The sequence below is a fragment of the Vulpes vulpes genome, chromosome 5 (genome assembly GCF_048418805.1).
Source record: "Vulpes vulpes isolate BD-2025 chromosome 5, VulVul3, whole genome shotgun sequence".
Taxonomy (NCBI): domain Eukaryota; kingdom Metazoa; phylum Chordata; class Mammalia; order Carnivora; family Canidae; genus Vulpes; species Vulpes vulpes.
In genome coordinates this window covers 70,787,251-70,810,164 of record NC_132784.1, presented here as the reverse complement: position 1 = coordinate 70,810,164, position 22,914 = coordinate 70,787,251, and the positions used below count along the sequence as shown (strand labels likewise).

The window sequence follows — 22,914 nt, the reverse complement described above, 5'->3', positions numbered from 1 at the left end:
CTGTTCCCTTTGGTTCTTGTCCCCCACAACTTCTCTTTCCTGCCTGCTTTTGAGCTATGTTTTAGTGTTTCCTTTTAGTTTGCCAATCATGACTTCAACTACATCATTAACATAACTATTTAGAAGTTGACAACAGGAGTATAAAATACACACACTGCTGTTTTCAGCACCAACCTCCAGCCACTCCAGCAGGAGCACCCAGAGCCCAGCCTGCCACAGTCCCCTCTACTGTGATCCATCAGATAGGCAGGGCTCAAAGTGCCCAACAGGATGGCTCCTCTGGGGCAGGTCTGCTTGCAGCAGTTCCCCTGGGGCAGGTCTACCAGCTGTGGATGCTCTGGGTCTTCCTCCATCTGAGAAAGGTCCGTATCTCACCTACAACCCTGACTGACATGTTTGCTGGAAGGACGACTTCGGGGTGACTGCTCTTTCCTTCCCAAGTTTTAAAAACATGGCAGAGCTTCCTTGTGGCTCAAGGCTTCTGATGAGCGCTGTGGCAATCTGCCTGTGTCCTGGGGGGACGCGGTGCTGCTGGCTTTGCTCTAGGATTTCTCCTGGCACAGTTTTGTTATGATGTGTCTGTGTGTGGGCTCATCACTTGGCCTACTTGGAGTTCTTTCAGCTTCTTGAATATGTAGGTTTGTGTCTGCCAAGCTTGGAAAGCTTCCAGCCATTACCTCTTTAAACATATTCTCCATGTGGCCCTTTCTCATCACCCTCTGGGACTCCAACATGACCCCCTGGTTTCCATGTCTGGGCCCTAGGCAGACACACTGGTCCTGGGGCAGCATGCAGCTCTGGCAAACCCACCCTTTTCTCTTCCACTGACTAGATGTCGAACAACTGCTAGGAAAGCAGTAAAGCAGGCCAGGCCCTGGAAGCCTAAACACTCTGGGGAAGGCAGCTGCAGTTGAGATGAATGAGAAGATTCCCAGTCTCATACCCAGCTCTACACTCTTTCACAGAGTCTCTTCTCAAACACAGTGATACGGAAGGGCATGTGGGAGAAGAAACCAGGTTCCCAACCTGCCCACCCACCAGGCCACCTCTGACACCGCTGGGTCAGACATAGCCAGCAAGTGTCCTCTGGAGCATACCACACACACGGCAGCTCTACAACACTGTCCGCCCACCTCCAGCATCTACTGCTGGGTGGTTTCCTTTACTGAGGGTACTTCCCTCACACATGAATATCCTCTCCACAACTTGCCTGCCCCACCCTTCCCTGGGTGACAGAGTGGAGAGCCAGCTGCGGTCTACATTTGCTCCCATGGGACAAGACCCTAAGCTGTGACATACTAGGGCCACAAGAGTGGGGTCTGGCCAGGCTGAGAGTCAGGACCTCAGTGGGCCCTCAGTGATGGCAGAGCTCCATTTGCCTGCGTCTTAGCTGGGTCTGTGCCCAGGAGCCTGGCCAACAGCATCTGTGGGCAGGCAGTGAACTCAGTATAGTACGCATTTGTGCATTCACCAGCAGAGGCCAGCAGCTCATGCGCACCTGCATCAGCTCCTGACCTAGAGCCCCAACGATAAATAGGAGGTGTGAGAAAGGAGCTTCCGTGCCTCCTTGTCAGTCACAACTGCCCCAGGTTGAGGTCCAACTCACTCGGCCTCCTATTTGTAGCCGCCTTCCACTCCATCTGCTATGAGGGGCCAGTGGCAAGCCTGTGCTGTGCGGTGGCTCTCCTATCTACACCCCAATCAGGAGATGCAGGGTGCCCCAAAGCCCCTTAGAGGTACCTGCCTACTGAGGACACAAACGTGCACAAGCTTCCAGAAGAGAGTGGCCAGCACCCAGGCCCCAGCCAATGCAGAAGGCAACCAGTGCCTTTCTCCACCCAGTTCCTCCCTATCCCCTTCCTTACTCCCTCCACACAGAGCAGGAGCTCTCGGGGAAAAGCCATCCTTCAACTGGACAACTAAGTGAAGTAGAGAAGGACCTGCAGCTTCATGATGCTCTGCTGTCTAGGAAACCAACCTAGGTGTATACTGTGGAAAACAGCCTAGCCCCGAGAACTCACCCCGTACCCCAGCAGGACCCACACCACTGAGGGCCTCCCCTGACGGGGCTCAGCCTCTGGTGTCCCTGCCCCACAGGACACTGTTGAGGAGGACCCCATGCCACCAGGAGACCCTGCGAGGGTGCCACGCTGCAGCCAGGCAGTACTCACGTGTTGCACACGGCCATCGTCTGGCATGCCTCCCCTGTGCAGAACTCTGAGATGGTGCTGTACTGCAGGTTGACGTGGTGGAAAAATGTGGTGGCTGTGAGAGAAGAGAAGGACCAGGTGTGAAAACCACCTCTGCAGAATCGTTCCACGTCCCCAGTGCCCTGAAGGCTCAGGAGGTGCAGCGCTTCTTCCCTTGGACCCCAGGGCAGCCAGCACATGCCACAGACCAGAAAGACACATCCCAGTGCAGAGCACCAGCCCTGGAAGCTGGCCGTGAGCCACTGTCGTGCAGGCTTGGCATGTGTTTGGACAGCGCCAAACTGGGCAGAGAGCCAGTGGCCATCTAGATGGAGTCCCCTCTGCAAGGGGCGGGGCAGGCAGACATGCTGTGAGCCCCAGGCCTGCCTGGCAGCTGGAGGTGAGATCCACCCTCCCCTCCCACAGGCCATGGCCTTCCCATGACCTTGGCACTGCTAGCCTTGCAGCCACACACCCGCACCACAGAGACTCCCAGCACTGCTAGCCCATCCCTGGTTCTGCCAGGACCTATTCCAGGTCTTGGTGTTGTGGGAGACCCTAAGTGCACGGCAGGGCCAGCCACCAGCTCTGGGGAATCCTCAAGGAAGTGACCAACGGCAGCAGCTGTGGTGTCCTTCCCCACCCCGTGCCCACACGCACTGTTGCTTGCCAGCCACTCGTTCAGGTCGATCTCCCGGGGCAGTACCACCAGCTCCTTAAAGCCGACGTCAGTGATTCTGGACTTGGTGTACTCTGGTTCCAGGTACATCTTCTTCTCCTCTGTAGCAGGCTTCTTTCCATTGGGCTTTGCTTTAGACTTCCTGCCAGAGAGAAGGGAGCAGAGGGTCACTGCATGACAAGCACAGGCATGGGGGCCACGAGCTAGGTCCTAGGACAGGAGCGGGGCTGTCCCCACTAGGGGGACACCCCAGGAGATTCTGCTCCCACTGGGCGCCAGGAGTGGAAGGAAGCTGCCCCGTGTCTGTGCCCTCCTCTGCCGTTATCAGGGGCCTATGGCCTGACTAGCCAAGCCATCCTGTCACCACAAGGGGAGAGTGGGATGCAGAGACACAGGCCAGAGGCCTGATGCCATAGGGCCAAACCCGGAACCAACTACAGGCAGGTGGCTCTGAGCCCACTGAAGGGGAGGGTAGTGGCCACACTTGTCAGGCTCTACCCCGCCCCTGTCCCCCCCCCTCCCCCACGCATGACTTGGCAGCTGCCTTGGCCCACAGGGTGGCCAGGTAGAACACAGAGATGAGCTTCCCTGGCCCAGCTCCTGATCCTTCGTGCAGACAATTCAGCCAATCGAGCCACCTGCCCTCAGAGCACCCCCATGCATGACAGCTGGGGCTCCCGTGCACAACCCTGTCCTGCTCCCCTGGGCTCCATCCCAAGCACATGGTGTAGGTTCTGGGCAGGGGCAGAGAGGTTAGCATGAACCAGGCATTACAGAGATCTGCTCACGTGACCACTTTGCACCAAAAGTTTTTTTTGCTGAGAAAAATAGTTATTTTCCATAAAAATACAGTCATACAGAATGATCTTGTTATAGCTATTTTTATGGGACTAAATACAGATTTTTGAAATGTCTGTTTTCATTCAAATCTAATGAGCATCGGTAGCTAATAAGCCCCATAAATCAAAGTTCTTGGTGCTGAGAGGGCCCTCTCCTTGGTGGGGGAGCCCTGGGCCCCAAACCAGCCTCCCGCCAGCCTCCCAGAGGCCAGAGCCAGGGCCATGGTGTGTGCAACCTAGGTAAAGAAACCAGATGGAATGTTCCCTAAGAGGGAAGGGTGACCAACACAGTGACCCAGAGCCTACAGCTGGGAACACGGCCCAGGCTGGGTCTGTCATAAGTCACCGAATGTCCTACTGGAGCACACCGTGGGCAAAGGTGCCTTGGAGCAGAGGACGTCATGGAGGGTCACGTGCAGACACAGCCCCTCCCGGCAGCGACTACCCAATGTGGAGGTACAAGGGGACCTCCTGCCGTTTGGGTAGCTGCTCAGAGCACTGCTGTAATCCTTCTGCGCCTGCAGAGACCCCCCAACGTTTTAGGGTTCAGAATTGGGTTCCCAGGGGAAAGTCTGAGAAACTAAAGAAAATACCTAATGGCATGAATGAGCCTCTTGGTTCTTAGTTGGACAAGTGAAATCTTCAGTGGCACACACTGACTCGTGGAAACAAACTGAAAATCAACACTATTGGGAAGTCTTACTGACCAGAAAAGGCCACCTTTGGCTATAAACTCTCAAAGACGGGCCCTCCCCACCCTAGGCACAGAGCCTCAGGGGAAGTGTGTGCATCTGCCCTGGGGACAGAACAAGACAGCTAGAGGCCTCGGAGTTCCAGGAGACACCTGCTGAGAGCCCCCCATCCTGCTCTGTAGTGGTGAGGGGTGGGAGTGAGCATGCCCCTGCCATGGCAAACCAGCGGGCCCTACTGTCAGGACAGCCACAGCCCATGGTACCAGGGGCCACCTTCCTCCACTTGGCCCCTGCAAACTTGGAGGGCTGTGGTTAGGGTGCTAGCAGGGCCAGAGGGCTGGGGGGCAGGCAGGCTGAGGACCTGGACTTGGGACTGGCATTCTTGGCCAGGCCCCACCTGCTCATGTCCTCAAGATCTGTGACATCTACAGAAGGAGAAGCAAACCAGCTTACTCCTGGCCTCTGTCTCTGGCCCAGCTGCCCAAGTGGGAATGCACGGTGGGTCTTGGCTAGGGCACAGCCTAGTGGTGGCTGAGCTGGACGCTGCCATCTTAAGGACTCAGGGCACCCAGATCCCTGTGCACCCCTCCCACCCCAGTCCAGTAGGGGCGAAAGGTCTCTGCAGCTCCCTGACCCTGTCCTTTTCTTCTTCTGTTTTGAAAAGTTGCTAGCGGTTTATTTAAGAGAAACAGGAAGGAAAAATGCTCCCTGAATGCCAGGGAGATGTTTTTCCTCAGCTTCTCAGCAAATCTTCTCCTTAAAAGGCGATGTGTGCTCAGCCTCCTGGAGCACCACTGGGAGTGGCCAATGCCACGCAGGGCCACAGTGTCCTGGGGACAGGGTGGGACGGACACCCCTGACCCAGAGCTGCCAGCGCTGCGTGGGTGACTGGAACAACCTCTGTTATATACACATCTGCAGTGAGCACTTCAGGGGTCCCTTGGCCAAGGGGCTAAGTTCACTGGAGACAAATGTGGACACATGCTTCTCAGGGCCCTGCGGTCTCTTGGCCCAGGTTCCCACCCTTCCCAAGAGCATGCACAGGAAACATTGGCCCTGGGAGGGCTCTGCTCACTCCCTCAGATATTCCCTCAGGAAACGGTGGGCAGGCCGCTTGGCTCCCTGCCCCCTGCTCTTCTCCTGACTCTGGTCTCCACTACTGAGTCACATGCCACCCTATCAGAAAGCTTTAAGTTGCCTGTGAGAGCTCCTGTGCCCATAGCCCCTGGCACGAGGGACCAGCACACAGGATGCACCTTCCACCTGTGCCAGTTCTGCTCTGCCCATGCCCCACCAAACATCCATCTGCTGGGCAGACTCGCTGCTCTGCATCCAGCCCAATCTGACCCCACCCGCTCCCTGGTGCTCTATGTACACACCTGCCCACACCTCACTCTGACTCACACCTGGCTAGGACCACATGCTGGGCCTCGACCTCTGGGTCTAGGGGGTCCTATGATCACACGTGTAGGGAGGGCACCCATGGGGGCCTGAGCTGCAAAGCTGGCTGTCTGACCACCTCCTTGCCCTGCCATTCAGGAACCATGGTACCAAGTGACGTGAGGACGAGGCATCAGAACCAGCCTCGGGGCAGCTGTTACTGGAACAGCCACAGGCAGAGCAGCAGCAGGAATCACCTTGGCACAAAACGTCACTGGAGTCTCACACAGACCCGTTTGGGGATGCTGCCTCAGGAAGGGTGTGACACTCTCGTGCTAGGGAGTCCATTACTAGGGGACACTGCAAGCCCCTTTAGGCCAACTTTCCAAGGGCCAGATGGGCAGCCTCGGGAGGATGTGGGCTGCGATGTGTATGGTCAGAAGGCCTCAGCCTCCTCACCTTTCTCCCCTACTGCTGTCCGCATCTGTTCTCCTGTAACAGGCTGAGTGGAGAGGTGCATACCAGGCCCGCCAAGCTTGACTTCTCCAACCTGGTTCCCCTGTTCCCATTATCCAGGGCTGGCCTGGGACCCCTGGACATTGGTGCAGTTTGGGACAACCCTTCTGCCAGGCCTGCCAGCCCAGACTTCCGTGGAGCCTGGGCATGGAGTCAGTTTTCTTTCCTTCAGTCCCACAGGTAGGCAGCAGATGATGGGTACTGACCCACAGGTGGCAGGACAAGGTACAAACAAGGGCCCCTGTGCCAGAGTGGTCCCACAAGCCCAGCCACACTGGGTCCTTCCCACCCCAAGTTCTGTCCCATCCCCTGCCAAGCCACTTGGCCCCCCTGGGTGGCAAAATTGGCCCTGGCCCTGGCCCAGCCCCATTCCTCTGCTGCCAGCAGCAGTGGACCTGAGATTTCAGAAAACACCTTGTGGCTTCAAGGTGAACAGGCTATGTGACACCTGTCCCTGTGGCCACACAGGTAGAAAAAACAAGACCCTGTGTCCCCCACCCCACAGGCACTGTGCTCTGGAGTAGACTCTACTCAGGCAAGGCCCAGAGGTCTACTGGGGAGCCACACAGCTGGGTTCCTCCTCTCTGGCTCTCCCCCTTACTGCTCACTGGAACCCCCACAGTAGCAGCGATAGGCTGAGTCCCAGGCATGGAGTTGCTCTGAAGGGACCAGAAGGTGGACACAAGGCTTTGGCGTGCCACAGGGCCTGCTGGCACTTCAGGGAGGAGTACGGCCACAGACACATGCAGAGAACCCCAAAAGCACCTATATACTGCTCCTGGTCTACCAGGTGGGCTTCAAGGCTGGGCCATTCATTTGGGAGGGGCCCAGGCTCCACCGATAGCGCTTTTGTACTGTCTCTCACATCGGTGGGTGCCCACCCAGTAGCCTCACCCCTTGCTTGCCCCACCCCCACCCCCACACCTTACCACCACCGCAGTAGTCGCCATACTCTGGGCATAGGCCCAGCAGGGTCCCTCTGCCCATGGCTTGGCCTGACACACTTCCCATCCAACGTCACACCACAGTCCCACCAAGAAGGCCCCTCAGTGTGAGCTGGCATGGACATGTAATACATCCACACCGAGCAAGGTGATCCAAGTGTGTGGGAGTGATGTCAGCCCGACAGACTGGGAAGGGTCTGTCGGCCACAGGAGAGGTGTCTCCCCTAGGGATGCAGACACACTGCAAGGGATCCATTGCCCAGGAGCACCTGCGGATGGGCTGCAGCTGAGGGAGCACTGCCTGTGCTGATGTAGTGAGTAGTCAGCTCAACCCCAAGGGCTGGCCCCCATGGGCAGATGCAGTAACGCCCCCGCTGGCACAGCCCCACCATCTAGGAGCTGTAAGTACATGTCAGGTTTGGAACACGGGATGCCTCCTTACAGCCTAAGCCATGCTGGGGCAAGGGGACGCTGGCTCCCAGGCACAGAGTGAGGCCAGGTGTATGCAGCAAGCAGGTGCTGAGCCAGGAGAAGAGATGGGCAGGACAGGTGGAGACCCCGGTCTTTCCTCAGAGCCCTGCTCAGCCTGCTGTCCCTCAACCTGACTCCGGCGGTGCTCCCTGGATGCTGGCATCCCAGAACAGCTGAGGTTCTGGCTGGAATGGAGGCCGAGCAGATGGAGGAAGGGCCCCGTGGGAAGTCGACAGAAGCGTGAGACCCTGACCCTGCAGGAGGTAGCTCTATGAGATGGAGAGCAAAAGGCCAGGTTACGGGGACCCTATGGATGGATACATGGACGACAGACCCATGGGCACAGAGGCCCCACAGAAAGTGCGTCACAGAAACAGAGCCTGTGCTGGTGGTGGTGGTCTGGGAAGGGAAGGACCTGTGGGGAAGGCATCTGAGGACTGAGAAAGCAGGAGCAGGGTGCCCACCTTCCTGGGTGCAGCCCATCACTCCCTGCTAACAGGTAACTCCCAAGCCCAGGCTTGCCAAGAGCAGCTCTTTGGGGATCAAGAGCAGCCTCTAGGTTACGCGCACAGGACTCCCTACTCCCCAGGGGGCAACAGGGCCCCAAGCCCAGGCTCCTCCTGACCTTCCCAGGACAGTGATAAGGGCACGGGCTCCACAGGGATGGCATTGACAGCACTGTCACCCCAGAGGGCCCACCAGCAGGGTCAGACATCTCCCTCAACCCCAGAGTGAAAACCCTAGGGCTTAGCACCACTCCCAACCCCAAGTTTCTGATGTGGCAGGTCTGAAAACCACTTCTGACATGTGAGGTGCCCTGCATATATTGCGTTCTTGCCGCTCCTGGTGCCCTGGTGTCACTATACTTCTTCCTGTCACAGAGCTTTGGAAACCAAACGCTAGGAAGATCCCCCCGGGGACTCCCATCAAATCCCCATGGGCTACAACTGGCCAGGTACTGTGGAGAGGGACGCACAGGTTATTTTTCTTCTTGGTTTAACTGCCTGGCAGTCAAACAATGCACGCTTTCACAAACCTTTGTGTCCCCTACAAAACGAGAGCCACCAAGATGGAAAAAGCCACAGAAGACTGAGAAAGGTACACAGACATCGCAGACTGAACGTCCACGTGAGTCAGGTGCTGCTGCATGCTGTCTGACCAAGAACCCAAGCCACAGTGTTTGCTCAGAGTACGAATTTTACGTTCACTTTTCCATTGGCAGAGTAAGTACTCTTCCCGTGACCTGGGCTGCAAAGTCACCTCCACCGTGAAGTCCTCTCAGATCTCCCCAATAAGAAGGGCCTGGGCCTCTAGTCTCCCACAGCAGCATGCTGCTGCCCGGCCGGGGCAGGCTAGCCTCTGTCTTCTGCAGAGCCCCCTCCCACCATGCACATGCACACAGGCGTTCACATGCCCATGCAGGCACCCACCATGCCCTCCACATTGCCAGTGATGGTCTTGTCCCTGATGTGAACCAAAGACCTGGAGGGGAGCACCCTCAGCTTGTCCACATTTCCAGATCTCACACCTTAGCATTATAAAAGGCCAGCTTGGGCCAGCTAACAGCTTGGCTCTCTGCTTGGAATTCCCCGTGTGGCACACAGGTGGCCGGCTGTGGGGAAGGGTCCTGTGGGAGAGAGGGGCAGAAACCAGAGGTGCCCACAGATGGTGGGTGGCACAGACATGCACTCGGTCCCTCCATGCCAGCCACCACCAGCTGGGCTGTGCTACCTGTCAGACCCCTGGCAAGAGGCCTGCTCAGCTCGGTTACACTTAAACACAGAATTGGAAAAGCAAGAGACATTTACTCTCAGTTTTAAAATGACGACCTACTAAAGTCTCAGGTGAATGTGAGATATCATATCAGTCTAGCCGGGACACTCGGGATGCTGACTCTGGCCGCACTTCTAAGCCCTGCACAGCCCCACAGCTCTGAGCAGGCCTGCCCACCTCTAACGGCCAGCTCGGCCCACTGCTGCCGCCAGCTGATCCCACGCCTACACCCTCCCACCAGTAGGCCACACGCTCTGCCCAGCACCTGACATGGCTTCTCCTCAGACACAGAAATGGCCCTGGAGTGAGTTTCTCTAGACCCCTCTGCAGGTCAGAAAAAGAAACTTAAAAAGCTGTCAGAAATGACTTTCCTGGCAACCCGCACCTCCTTGAGCAGACAGCTGCAGCCCAGGTCAGGTCTCTGGACAAGGCTACTCATGGAGAGCTTCCGGTTGTCCAGCCGGGGACAACGGGACAGACACCCTGCCAGTCTGGCAGGCTCAGGAGAGGGCAAGGCAGGACCGCCATGGGAGATGGGTCACTGCTGGGCCGCCTTTTCAACCAGACCCTCCAGGGGGGAGCTTCCTCCCATAAGCAACAGGAAGTACAGGCATTTAGGGAAAACCTGACTCCAAAGTTCCTGAGTGAATCAAGTCCCCCCTCCCCCGGCCCCCGCCCTGCCAGGAGCTGCATATAGCCAGGACCTTTGTTGGGAGAGTAGCAATCACAGCACTCCTCCCCAGGCTGACCCCTGGGCAGGGCTAGGGACAGTGAGACAGTCCCCACCACCCCCTGCCCAATTCACCTGAGCACTTTGCCAACAGCCTGAAGCACCATTTTGCAGCTGAGTCCAGTTTTGGGGGGCTGGCTGAGCAGAGCTCGGTCTGTGGGGAGGCTGCTGTGATCTCCAAGCATGGTGGGGCAGCGCAGAAACGGGGAAAGTGGGAGCCACGGCACTGGACTGCCGCTCCCTCCTCCCTCCCTCCCTCTCTCCTCCCCCCAAGGAGACCAGCCAATGAGGACACGCAGGGGGTGAAAGAAGGGCTCTGGCCTGGCAGAAAAAAACAGCTGCTCCTTTTACAGGCGAAGGCTGGCCAAGTCTGGTTAAATGAGGGAGTGTCTCAATCGTCTTTTCAAAGTGGCGCCTCACGGGCGCTGTGTGGGGTAAGGCCACTGCCTAGGAGACAACCCTTGGGCAGGACCCATCAGCGAGGCCCCAGGGTGGTACCACGTGGCCCCTGTGACACAGAAGGCAGCAGCTCTGCCCCCAGGAGCTCTGGGGCCAATGCTCCCCCCCCCCCCACTGCACCCAGCCTGAGCCCAGCCCAGCTGACACAAGAGACCCGCAGGGGCAGGGGCAGGGGCAGGGGCAGGGGCGGGGGTGGGGGTGGGGGGCTACCTGGGCTGGCCACACACCTGCAGGGCATGGGCATGGGCTTGCAGCACACCTACACTCGTACAGCCTTGGAAAGAGAAGGCTGGCTGGCTCCCAGGAGGTCCAGAGCAGGCAATGAGTTGGCGCGGGGCAGAGACTGCTCCTGGAGGGCAGACCTCGATAGAAATACCCAGAACTCCCAGTGGGGGTGCAAGAAGCTGAGTGCCCAAGCCTTCTTTGCAGCTGTTCTAAGACACAGGAGGCCACAAAGTACTGAGAAATCAAAGGTCTGAAAGAGGATGGTGCTCTGCTCAGTCCTGGTTTTAGTTCTGGCCACAGAGACAGCGACAGCCTGTCCCCAGGCTCACTGAGAAGCCCCACCCAGCCCAGAGCACAGCCAGAGGTCTGCCAGGCCGCTGCACCCAGATGCCCAGGTTCAGCTCTGGCCTCCACTCTCCAAGGCCACATCCCACAAAGCACCCTGCTGACCTTCTCATCTGGCCAAGTTCAACCCAACTCTGCAGGGGCAACCCCAAAGACACTGAAAGGACAGATTAACATGCAACAGCAAAGGGCAGCCTCTGCCCAGCACAGCTGGTGACACTTCCAGCCACCTGTGAGGCAGCGCAAAAAGGGTCCCTCCTCCCTGGCAGAACAGTGCTCCCGTGGCCACCCTGGAGTCAGCATGACCTGAGGCACTCCACTTGCTTGCTGCCTGCCCAGGGTAGAGCCACTAACCAGAAGGCCACACCCGGGCAGGTGGGTGCGGAGGCTCCAGGAGGGGAGGACACAGTGTGTGGGGGCTGCAGTGGAGCATTAGAAGAATACTCCAGGTTCACCTTGTTCCACTGCCTGCCCTGGCATCAGAACCAGCCACTTCTCCAGAAGCCCTGGTCCCTTGTATTGGAGAAGACAAAAACCTGACACCCAGCTGCTGGGTGGTACTTTTTTAGGTCCTCTTTGCTGACAGAGCAGGGAGACGTGCGTGCGCTCACCTACATACCTAAATCACCATTTCTGCGCGCCATCTGCATAATGTTGTGCACATGTTCGTCCCAATGCCCCGGACAGATCCGTCACCCATGGATCACCCCAGCCTCCTCCCCTGGCTTATCTATAACCTCTTGCTCCAACAAAGAGACACCTCTGAGGAGCCACAAGGTTCTGTATCACTTAGTCAAAACCATGACAGCCCGGGTGGCCCAGTGGTTTAGCGCCACCTTCAGCCCAGGGCCTGATCCCGCAGCCCCAGGATCGAGTCCCTCATCGGGTTATGGAGCCTGCTTCCCTCTCTGCCTCTCTCTCTGTGTCTCTCATGAATAAATAAATAAAATCTTTAAAACAAAACCACAGCAGAGGGAGCTCTGCACTGTAAAGGCAGCAAAACCAAGGGGCCCAGCATTCTTATTAATGGTACAGGAAAGTGCAAGCTTCATTTAAAAGCAAATGGGAAAAGCTTTGTGGCTGAGTCCAATGAGATAGAAGAGAGTAAGACAGAATGAGCACCCCACTAACAACCAAACACCCCAGAAAGATACACACAGATGAAGATGATGAAACAGATGAAACCCGTAACCCAACAAATTAGGCAATCTCAGGAATAAAGTGACTTAAAGGAGGATTTGGAGAGGCAAAAGAACTCAAAATAGGAATGAGAAACGAGAGCCCCTGAAATGCAGGCTAACCCAGAAGGAGCACAAGGCCAACTGGCAGGAAATAAGGATGGAAAAAAGTGCTTTTAAATAAAAAAAGAACAAAGAGACATTCACTTGCATGACAGTGGGGTGACAGGTCCCAGGCTGACCTCCACCACCAGCAGCTACAAACTGGGTGAAATACACAAAACAGCAGGTTTCAGGTACTAACTAGACAACTTGCTGGCGGCCCAGGACAGTGCCTGAGAGTAGGGAGCCCAAGGGTGAGCAGTGATCAGTGCCGGCTGGAGGCTGGGGTACAGGCAGGTGAAGCCCACAAAGGCCTTGAAGTCTCGGATGGAGGCAAGGATTGAAGCTGGGGCTGCTGTCACGTGCAGGGCAGGGTGCCAGATGGACTGCGCTGACTAGAGAAGTGACTCCAGGAAGAAGGGACAGAAAACCAGTTAAGCCTCTGGCTGGCCACTAGGCAGAAGACTCACAGAGCCCCTCCATGGGGCCTGGCAAAGAGCAGTTATGGGGAACCATAAGCTCATGGGGTGCTCTGGAGGTCGTGAGGGGAGAAGACAGACATCCCCACTCCCAGAGGAGACCCTGCGTGCACTCCATTGCGGCTCCCCAGGGCCTCGGCTGGCTATGGCAGCCCCACAGGAAAGTTTCTCTAGACCTGCCCTCATCAAGCTCCAGCAAGCCTCAAAGGGTTTCTGCTGAACCAACAGCCAATGAACTGCATCCTCAAATAACCACAGCACTCTTTCAGGAAGGACAAAGAAACCCAGGGCTTTAAAAGCACTTGCCATCATAGTACCTAATGTACGCACGCGCGTGCACACACACACAGGTATGTGAAGCAACAAAAAATGTTACCCATAACCAGGAAAAGTAAGAGTCAACAGAAATAGACCCAGACACAACAAAGACGCTGGAAGTCACAAAGACTTTGAAACTACAACAATAAATACATTAAACAATTCAAGGATTTACAGGAAAGGATGAACATAATGAGCAAAAGGACTGGAATTCTCAAAAGAGACACAGACATACCAAAAAACAGAAATTTCTAGAATTGAAAAATAGAATATCTAGAATGAAATTATATGGGATATACTTAGCTGATTAAAAAGTGAAATAGAAGTTTGTAATAAAAATATAACATTAAAGTTTATAGAACACAGCTAAAAAGCAGGGCTTGGGGAAAATTTAGAACTATAAACACTTATGTTACAAGAAAAGGCTTAGGGACCCCTGAGTGGCTCAGTGGTTGAGCATCTGCCTTTGGCTCAGGGTACAATCCCCAGGTCCTGGGATGGAATCCCACATCGGGCTCCCTGTAGGGAACCTGCTTCTCCCTCTCCCTATGTCTCTGCCTCTCTCTGTATGCCTCATGAATAAATAAAAAATCGTAAAAAAAAAAAAAAAGGCTTAAAATCAATGACCTACACAGCCACCTTGAGAAGCTAGAAAAAAGACATATTAAACCCAAAGGAAACAGAAAGGACATCATAATAGAAATCTATTAAACAAAACAGACAAATAATGAAAAATTAACTAAACACAAAGGTAACTTCAGAAGCTTAAGAGAACTGATAAATTTCTCAGCCAGACTGATGCAAAAAGGGGAGGGTGTGGGGGTGCAGATGGCCCATGGCAGCCACAGAACAGGACGTGCTGACGAGCCAGGAGATGCTGGAAGGATATGAGGGAATGCTGTTGAGTCCCACACCACTGGGACTGCTGTGAACCACCGAATGCCAGCAGAAATGAGACAGTTTCTTTTTTTTCTTTTTTTTTTTTAAGATTTTATTTATTCATGAGAGACACAGAAAGAAAGGCAGAGACATAGGCAGAGGAAGAAGCAGGCCCCATGTAGGGAGCCTAATGTGGAACTCAATCCCAGGGCTCCAAGATCACACCCTGGACCAAAGGCAGGTGCCAAACCACTGACCCACCCAGGTGTCCCTGAGACAATTTCTTTTATAAACATAAGTTACCAAAACTGACACAAGAATAGAAAATTTGGATTTGTAATTAAAAAAAAAAAACTTTCTATAAGGAAATGCCAAATGCAGGTGACTTTATGAGTGAACTCTGCCAAATATACAAATGAAATAATACCAGGGCGTTTGGGTGGCTCAGTGGTTAGGCGTCCGACTCTTCCTTTCAGTTCAGGTCACCATCTGGTGGTTGTGGGATTAAGCTCCATGTCCGCCTCTGTGCTCAGTGCAGAGTTGGCTTCAGATTCTCTCTCCCCTCCCTTCCTCCCCCCCCCCTCAAATAAATAAATAATATCTTTATCTTTTCTAAAGAAAATCTAAAATTAATATCCAATGTTCAGCTGAAAGCCTACACATCCTTCCCTTAAGATTAGGGATCAGGCAGGGATGTTCGCTCTCAGTATTTCTATTCAGCACTGCACTGACAGTCTCAGCTGGGGTAATGAGGCAAAGTAAGAAATAAAACATATAAATATCAGGAAGGAAAAGGATATCTTGTTTGGGAAATAATATGGCTATATATACCAAAAGGTCTGGAAATGCACAAAAAGTCTGCTATAGCTGATAAGTAAATTTAGCAACATCACAGGATGCAAGGTCAATATACAAAAATTCATTTTATTCCTATACACTAGCAACAAATAAATAGAAAACACAAGTTATAAAACTTTTATTTAGTCAGGGAGCCTGGGTGGCTCAGTCAGTCAAGCACCTGCCTTCGGCTCAGATCATGATCCCAGGGTCCTGGGAATGAGCCCCACATCTGACTCCCTGCTCAGCAAGGAGTCTGCTTTTCCCTCTCCTTCCACCACTCTCCTCTACTCCCAGCCCTGCTCATGTTCTTTAATAAATAAAATCTTTAAAAATAAACTGTTATTTACAACAGAACTTTTAAAGTCGAGGAACAGATTTCATCAAAAGCATACGGAGCCTCTCACTGGAAAAAGCACAAAGCGTTGATGAGAAAAATTAAAGACAGAAATAAATAAAGACATCTACCCTCAGTCTAGATTAGAAACCTCGATGCCGTTGGGAATGTCAATTTTCCCAACCGGACAAAGATAAAGCACAAGCCTATCACAATCCCAGCAGAATGTGCACGTAGAAATTGACAGGGTAATCCTGAAATGTATATGAGAATGCAAAATGACTCATAATAATTAAATGACCCTTACAAAAGAAGAACCACATTGCAGGACTTGCTAATTTCAAGACTTACTTTAAACCTATAGTATTCAAGAAATTGTTTTACTAACAATAAGAACAGCTATATCTATGTAAGTAAAACAGTAAGTTCAGGAATAGATCCACACTTACATGGTCAATTGGACCTCAACACAGATGGTAAGTCAATTCCATGGAAAGGGAAAGTCTCTTGAATAAACACTGCTACAAAATTGGAGAACAAAGAAAAACAACAACAAAACTCAACCCCTACCTCACAGCACAGACAACAGGTAATTCAGGATGGACAAGAGACCTCAAGGTGAAAGCAGAATCATGATGCTTCTAACAGCAGAGAAGACGTGTGCTGCCCTCAAGGTAGGCAAAAATGTCTTAGGACACATGAAGCACTAACCATAAAAGAAGAGTTGATAACATTTCATTAAAATTTAACACCCACCCTCCCACACTCCTATTCAAAATACTATTGAGAAAAATGAACAGGCAAGCTACAGACTGGGAGAAAATATTCATAATACATATATCTGGCAAAAGCCAGATATCTGGACTCTATAAAGCAGTATAACAATTCAGTAATAAGACAACCCAATTTTTAAAAAGGACAAAAGACCAAGGCCCCCAGGTGGCTCAGTCGGTTAAGCATCCAAGTCTTGATCTCACCTCAGGGTCCTTTGTTAAAGCCCCACAGGGCAAAAGACCAGCACACAGCACACTCTACCAAGGAAGCTACTGGTATAGCAGATAAATACAAGAGAAAGTGCTCAGCATCACTGGTCAGTAGGGAAATGCAGCACAGGTCCATCACTGATGAGACTCCACTACGCTGGCTAAAATTAAACACAGAAAGAACCCAAGCGTCAATAAGAAGGCAGAGCAAGAAAACTGACACACCACTGATGAGATAGAGAACAGGACAACTACTCAAGAGAATGGCTGGCAGCTTGTCATAAAGTGAATGTGTCATGTATGCTCTAAACCAGTAAATCCATGCCTAAGTGTTTGCCTATGAGAAACGAAACACGCATCCTCACAAAGGACACAAGAATGCTCACAGCAGCATTACTACAATAGCCAAATACTGCCAACAACCCCAAGGTCCATCGACAGAAGGACAGACTGGTTATAGGCTATTCCTATGACAAATACCATTCAGCGGTCCAACGCCTAACATCACTAATAAGACTCGTCGTATGCTCCACCTCACAGACAGCAGGATGAGAAACAAAATGCCAGAAAGAAAATAGCAGGTCTGCACAGTTCCATTTACATGAAGTTCTAGAAAAGGTGAGGTTGATCTTCGACAAAAAGGATGGCAGGTGCCTCTTGGGAGGGGAGGCAGCAGGGAAACGGGGAGGATGGAACTTTCTGGGCTTGGGGTGGTAAAGCACAGGGTGTTCACATATGTCAAGACTCAGCGACCTGGACACTTGAGATATGGGCATTAGACAGTCTGTAAACTATACACCAATTTAAAAAACACTAAAAGTTTTTATAAAGGAAGAAAGAGCATTTTAGGGAAAGCAGTAGGGAAACCGGAGAAAGACTGGACACCATGCACTGAACCAGTGCGTGTTGGAGCAGAACCACCCACATGGAAGTACAATCAAATCACTGGACCAAAGATACTAAAAACCCTTCCACAAAAAGACTAGCTTGAGAGGGAAACTGATTTTCATCAGACTCTCAATGACTCTTTCTGCTGGAAAGCTGCTGTTACCAACAGCATGTGTGCCCATTCCCAGTCCTTCCGGAGGTCCTACCTGCCAGGGGGAGGGTGTCTGAACATGTGGCCTCTGGGAGGTGATTAGGGGCAGATGAGGTCACAAGGGTGGACCCACGATGGGATCAGGGACCCTAAAAGGAGAGAAAGGGATCTCCATCCCCAGCCCACCAACATCCCAGTTAGCCAGGACCCTGACATCAGATTGCAGAACCGTGAGAATAAAGGCGTGCTGAGGCACCTGTCTGTGCTCTTCTGTTCTGGCGGTCTGAGCTGACACAGCCATGTGTGGTCAATGAGGCACAAGGACAGAAAACGTGAGCCAAAGACTCCATATTTACCCAAAGTGTCTTTCAAGTATAAGTTCTCAACTAGGGATGATACTGCCCTGGGGAATTTTTGGTAATATCTGGAGACATGGGCAGAGGCCAGGGCTGTGCCCCCTGCCCAACCCCCCACCCCCCGCCAAGAATCACCTGGCTGCACACAGCGCAGAGATGAACAAGCCTGCAAGTAGGTGCAGATAAGGAGCTCAGGCCCCATGGTGACCACCAGGCCTCTTTGCATTTACATCACTGCTTCTCAAGCTGTTTCCAGCCTAGCAGCAGCAGCACCTGAGAGCCCACCCGAAATGGCTACTCTCGCGTCCTCCCAGCCCTACTGGCCTGGATGCACTACAGTGAAGCAGGCATGTAGGTAAAGCAGTTCCCCAGGCACTTCCGACACAGCCGAAGTGCTAAGAACACCCGTGGATGACCTGTGAGCACCGAGGATATTCTATGAGAAGCAACATTGAACAGGAACAACAAATATCATTCTAAATCAAGTGTAGGAGGAAGGGGAGCAATATTCAAGACTTCTCACAGGAGGAAACCAAAGGGCAACAGCCAGAAGACCATAGGACTGGGGGCTTTGCAAAGGTAACTGCAGAAAAACCTCAACATTTAAAAAAATTTTTTTTTCTTCCAAATTTTTATTTAAATTCTAGTTAGCATACAGTGCAATACTGGTTTCTGGAGCAGAATTCAGTGATCAGTCACCTGCACACCACACCCAGTGCTCAGCACTACACACGCCCTCCCTAACTGCCATCTCCCATCCCATCCCTCCCCCAGCTCCCTCCACCCACCCTGTCTGTTCTCTATCCTTCGGAGCCTTTCATGGTTTTCATGGTTTCCTTCTCTTTTTTGCTTCCCCTATGTTCATCTGTTTTGTTTCTTACATTCTGTATATGAGTGAGATCACCTAGCATTTGTCTTTCTCTGACTGATGTACTTCACTTAGCATAATACCCTCTAGTTCCATCCACGTTGTTGTAAATGGCAAGATTTCTTTTTTTCTGATGGCTGCATAATATTCCATTCTATATACATATACCACATCTTCTATATCCATTCATCAGTCAGTAGTCACCTGGGCTGTTTCTAGAGTTTGGCTATTGTTGATAATGCTGCTACAAACACTGGGGTGCAGGTGCCCCTTCAAGCTTTCATTTTTGTATCCTTTGGGTAAACTCACTAGTGCAATTGCTGGGTCCTAGGGCAGCTCTATTTTTAACTTTTTTTTTTTAAAGATTTTATTTATTTATTCATGAGAGACACATAGAAAGGCAGAGACACAGGCAGAGGGAGAGGCAGGCTCCTGTGGGGAGTCTAATGCCAGACTTGATCCCAGAACCCCGGGATCACATCCTGAGCTGAAAGCAGACACTCAACCACTGAACTACCCAGGAGCTCCAACCTTTTTTTTTTAAGATTTTTTGTTTATTCATTTGACACAGAGAACAAATGAGCACACAAGCAGGGGGAGCAGCAGGCAGAGGGAGAGGGAGAAGCAGACCCCCCGCAGAGCAGGGGGACCAATGCCAGGCTTGATCTCAGGACCCTGATGAGATCATGACCTGAGCCTATAGCAGATGCTTAACCAAATGAGTCACCCAGGTGCTGTATTTTAACTTTTTAAGGACCCTCCATACTGTTTTTCCAGAGTGGCTGCACCAGCTTGCATTCCCACCAGAGTCAGGGGATTCCCCTTTCTCTGTATCCTCGCCAACATCTGTTGTTTCCTGACTTGTTCATTTTAGCCATTCTGACTGTTGTGAGGTGGGATCTCACTGTGGTTTTGATTTGTATTTCCCTGATGCCAAGTGATGTGGAGCATTTTTTCACATGTTTGTTGGCCATCTGGATCTCGCTTTTGGGAAAGTGTCTGTTCATGTCTTCTGCCCATTTATTAGCTAGATTATTTGTGTTTTGGGTGTTTGGTAAGTTATAGATTCTACATACTAACCCTTTATCAGGTATGTCATTTGCAAATATCTTCTCCCATCCCATAGACTTCTAGCTTTGTTGATTGTTTCCTTTACTGTGCAGAAGCTTTAATCTTGATGAAATCCCAATAGTTCATTTTTGCTTTTGTTTCCCTTGCCGCCAGGGACATGTCTGGTAAGAAGCTGCTACAAGGTCAAGGAGGCTGCTTATGCTTTCCTCTAGGACTGTGGTAGATTCTTGTCTCACATTTATATCTTTCATCCATTTTGAATTTATTTAAAACATCAACATTTCTTAATAATCTTCTTTTTTATTGTGACAAAATAGACATAAATGTACCATCTTCACCGTCTCTAAGCCACAGCTCAGGGCCACTATACACATTCACACTACTGGTGCAGCCGTCCCCACCATCCGTCTCCAGCACTGTCCATTGTCTCAAATGGAGACTCTGTCCTCCTGAGACACTGACTTCATCTCTCCCCTGGCTCGGTGACCACTGTCCATTCTCTGTCCCCAGGAGACACTAACCCCTATCCCTGCCCTGGCCCTGTGACCACCTTCCACGCTCTGTCCCTGTGAATCTGAAGACTCTAGGAACCTCAGGTGGGTAGAATCCTGTAGGATGTGTCCCTTGGTGTCTGGCCCGTGTCACTCAGCATCACGTCCCCCAGGTCCACCCATGCTGTGGCAGGTGTCAGCGCATCCCTCCTTGTTCAGGCTGAGTGACCGTCCAGCGTGTGGATGGCCCACATTTATCCCCTTGTCTGTCGATGGACACTTGGATGGGTCCCATGTATCGGCTGCTGTGAACATGGGTGTGGAGCTTCCACTCCCGGCCCTGCTCTCGAATCTGGGTAAACACCTACAAGGGTAATTCCTGGATCATACAATCATTCCATTCTCAATTTTTTGAGGAACCGCCACACTGTTTTCCAGAGCAGCTGCACCAGCTTCCATCCCCTCTAAATGGATGGTGCACGAGGTCCACCCTCCACAACCTTCCACACGTGGGGTTTCTACTTTCTGTGTTTGTCTTGTTGGTATGGTTGGCAAGGTCTAGGCACAGGGGGTTGGTATGGCTGAGAACACGCTTCATGGTTTGGAGACATAGATGAAGGGGAGGTTCTGGACCTGGATGTGAAGTACCTGTAAGGACACATGCGTCCTCTACATTCCCACCTTTTCTACCTCTGTCCACTGAGATGGCCAAGAAAGAAGACTGGCTCAGAAGTAGAGAGCATGCCTGGTGTCCAGACAATGGCCTCTACACGTAGCTGTCCCTGTAGCAGCCAGGCAGACTCCTAAATACACATTCCAGGTGTGTATCTTGCAGTCATGGGTGGGAAAGGATGGCAGTGCTGCCTGAGGCCAGGAAGGTCACTGTCACCATGACTCAGAACCAGCCTGAAGACATTCCCTGGCCACGTGTGGAGCAGTGGAAGCATAAATCTAAGGACAACAACCCAATGGGTCGAAACACAGAGATGTTCAAACCTTAACCAAATGATATGTTTTATAGAAACACTTCATTGTTGCCCTCTGGAGGATGGCAAATCACCAAATCTGTATGAAATGAAAGGAAAGAAGTAGCGCTTGTCCCACTCGTTGAGGTGCCCAGTCAGTGGAAGAGGGGAAGGTTTTCTTTCTGGAAGTATTCCATCTGAGCAATGAAGAAGAGAGGTTGGGATGTGGCCTCTGTAACATCTAACAAAGGAGTGATCCTGGGCAGTGGTCAGGAGTGTGCAAGCCAGTCACAGATAGCCTGAGAGTCCAAGCCTCCAACTAGAGGTACACACACACACACACACACACACACACACACACGAGGAGTCTTACCCCCAAATAAGAATTCAATCCAATTAGTGTCTTGGGATAGCTGACAACTTACAGGACACGGGGAGGAATGTGCTAACCTGTGTCCTATGGAAATACCATAAGAGAAGTGGCCTGGTCTCCTCAATGTGACCACAGGGAGGAAACAGAAGGAGCAGAGCCTGCAGACTGAGAGACTAACTTGCTGAGTAAAAGGGAACAGTGCTGTGACAACATCACCCTCTTACACTCAAGCTGTATGGGGTGCCACCACTTAGGGCCTGGTTGAACAGGACATTGGATTCTCTGTACTGTTTGTTCTTGCAATTTCTTGTAAATTTATAATTATCTCAAAACATACAGATAAAGAGAGGGGTGTCTGGGTGGCTCAGCGGTTGAGCATCTGTCTGCCTTTGGCTCAGGGCATGATCCAGGGTCCCAGGATTGAGCTCTGCAGCTTCTCCCTCTGCGTATATCTCTGACTCTCTCTGTGTCTCTCATGAATAAATAAACAATATTTTTCAAAAATGAAAAGGATAAAAATAAAATTATAAAACGTGTCAACAAACCACAACATACAGATTCTACTTGAATTCAAACACTAAAAAAAAGTTGTAAAGAACCTAGAGAAATATGAACATGGATTGGATATTTAATGTTATAAAGGACTTCTCCTTTGATATGATAGCAAAATGTCCTCTGTTTAAGGAAAAGCAGCCCTCTCCTGTCACAATGTCCAGAGTTTGCTTCAGAGTAGCTCAGGGGATGGGGTAAAGGTCAGAGAACAGGGAGGGATCCCTGGGTGGCGCAGCGGTTTGGCGCCTGCCTTTGGCCCAGGGCGCGATCCTGGAGACCCAGGATCGAATCCCACATCAGGCTCCCGGTGCATGGAGCCTGCTTCTCCCTCTGCCTATGTCTCTGCCTCTCTCTCTCTCTCTCTCTCTCTGTGACTATCATAATTAAATTAAAAAAAAAAAAAAAAAAAAAGAGAGAACAGGGAGATTAGGGTCATACAAGGTGTGAGTTCGGAAACAGGGCTTAGGGCCACGTGCCACGAAAACCTCACTTTGAACTACACACTCATTTAAAATCTGGACATGAATCCAGCCTCCAGCCAAGAGACAGGCTTGCCCAGGAACACCTGGGCTTAAGTGGTCCAACTTAGTGGCACCCTTCATCAGTGTGCTGGGGCATACTTTTTTTTAAAAAAGATTTTATTTATTTATTTACTCATGAGAGACACACAGAGAGGCAGAGACACAGGCAGAGGGAGAAACAAGCTCCCTGTGGGTAGCCCAATGTGGGACTCGATCCCAGGACTCCAGGATCATGACCTAAGCTGAAGGGAGATGCTCAACCACTGAGCCACCCAGGCATCCCAGCTGGGGCGTACTCTTAAAGCAAGGTCTAAGAACAACTA

The 22,914-nt window shown here is 51.8% G+C and overlaps 1 protein-coding gene across 6 annotated transcripts in view; it reads right to left on the bottom strand.

Annotated features, from left to right (window-relative positions):
• MOB2 (MOB kinase activator 2) overlaps positions 1 to 22,914 on the bottom strand; it is a 78,515-nt gene that overhangs the window by 7,181 nt on the left and 48,420 nt on the right. For 5 of the 6 annotated variants that reach the window (XM_026004171.2, XM_072758757.1, XM_072758755.1 and 2 more), the window contains exons 2-3: positions 2,850 to 3,010; positions 2,172 to 2,265 (exon numbers count right to left, since the gene is read on the bottom strand). In XM_026004171.2, coding sequence (XP_025859956.1) covers positions 2,172 to 2,265; positions 2,850 to 3,010 — 255 coding nt within the window. Of the gene's footprint in view, positions 1 to 2,171; positions 2,266 to 2,849; positions 3,011 to 10,288; positions 10,442 to 22,914 lie in introns of those variants that run through there. The other variant, XM_026004170.2, reaches the window with a different exon arrangement.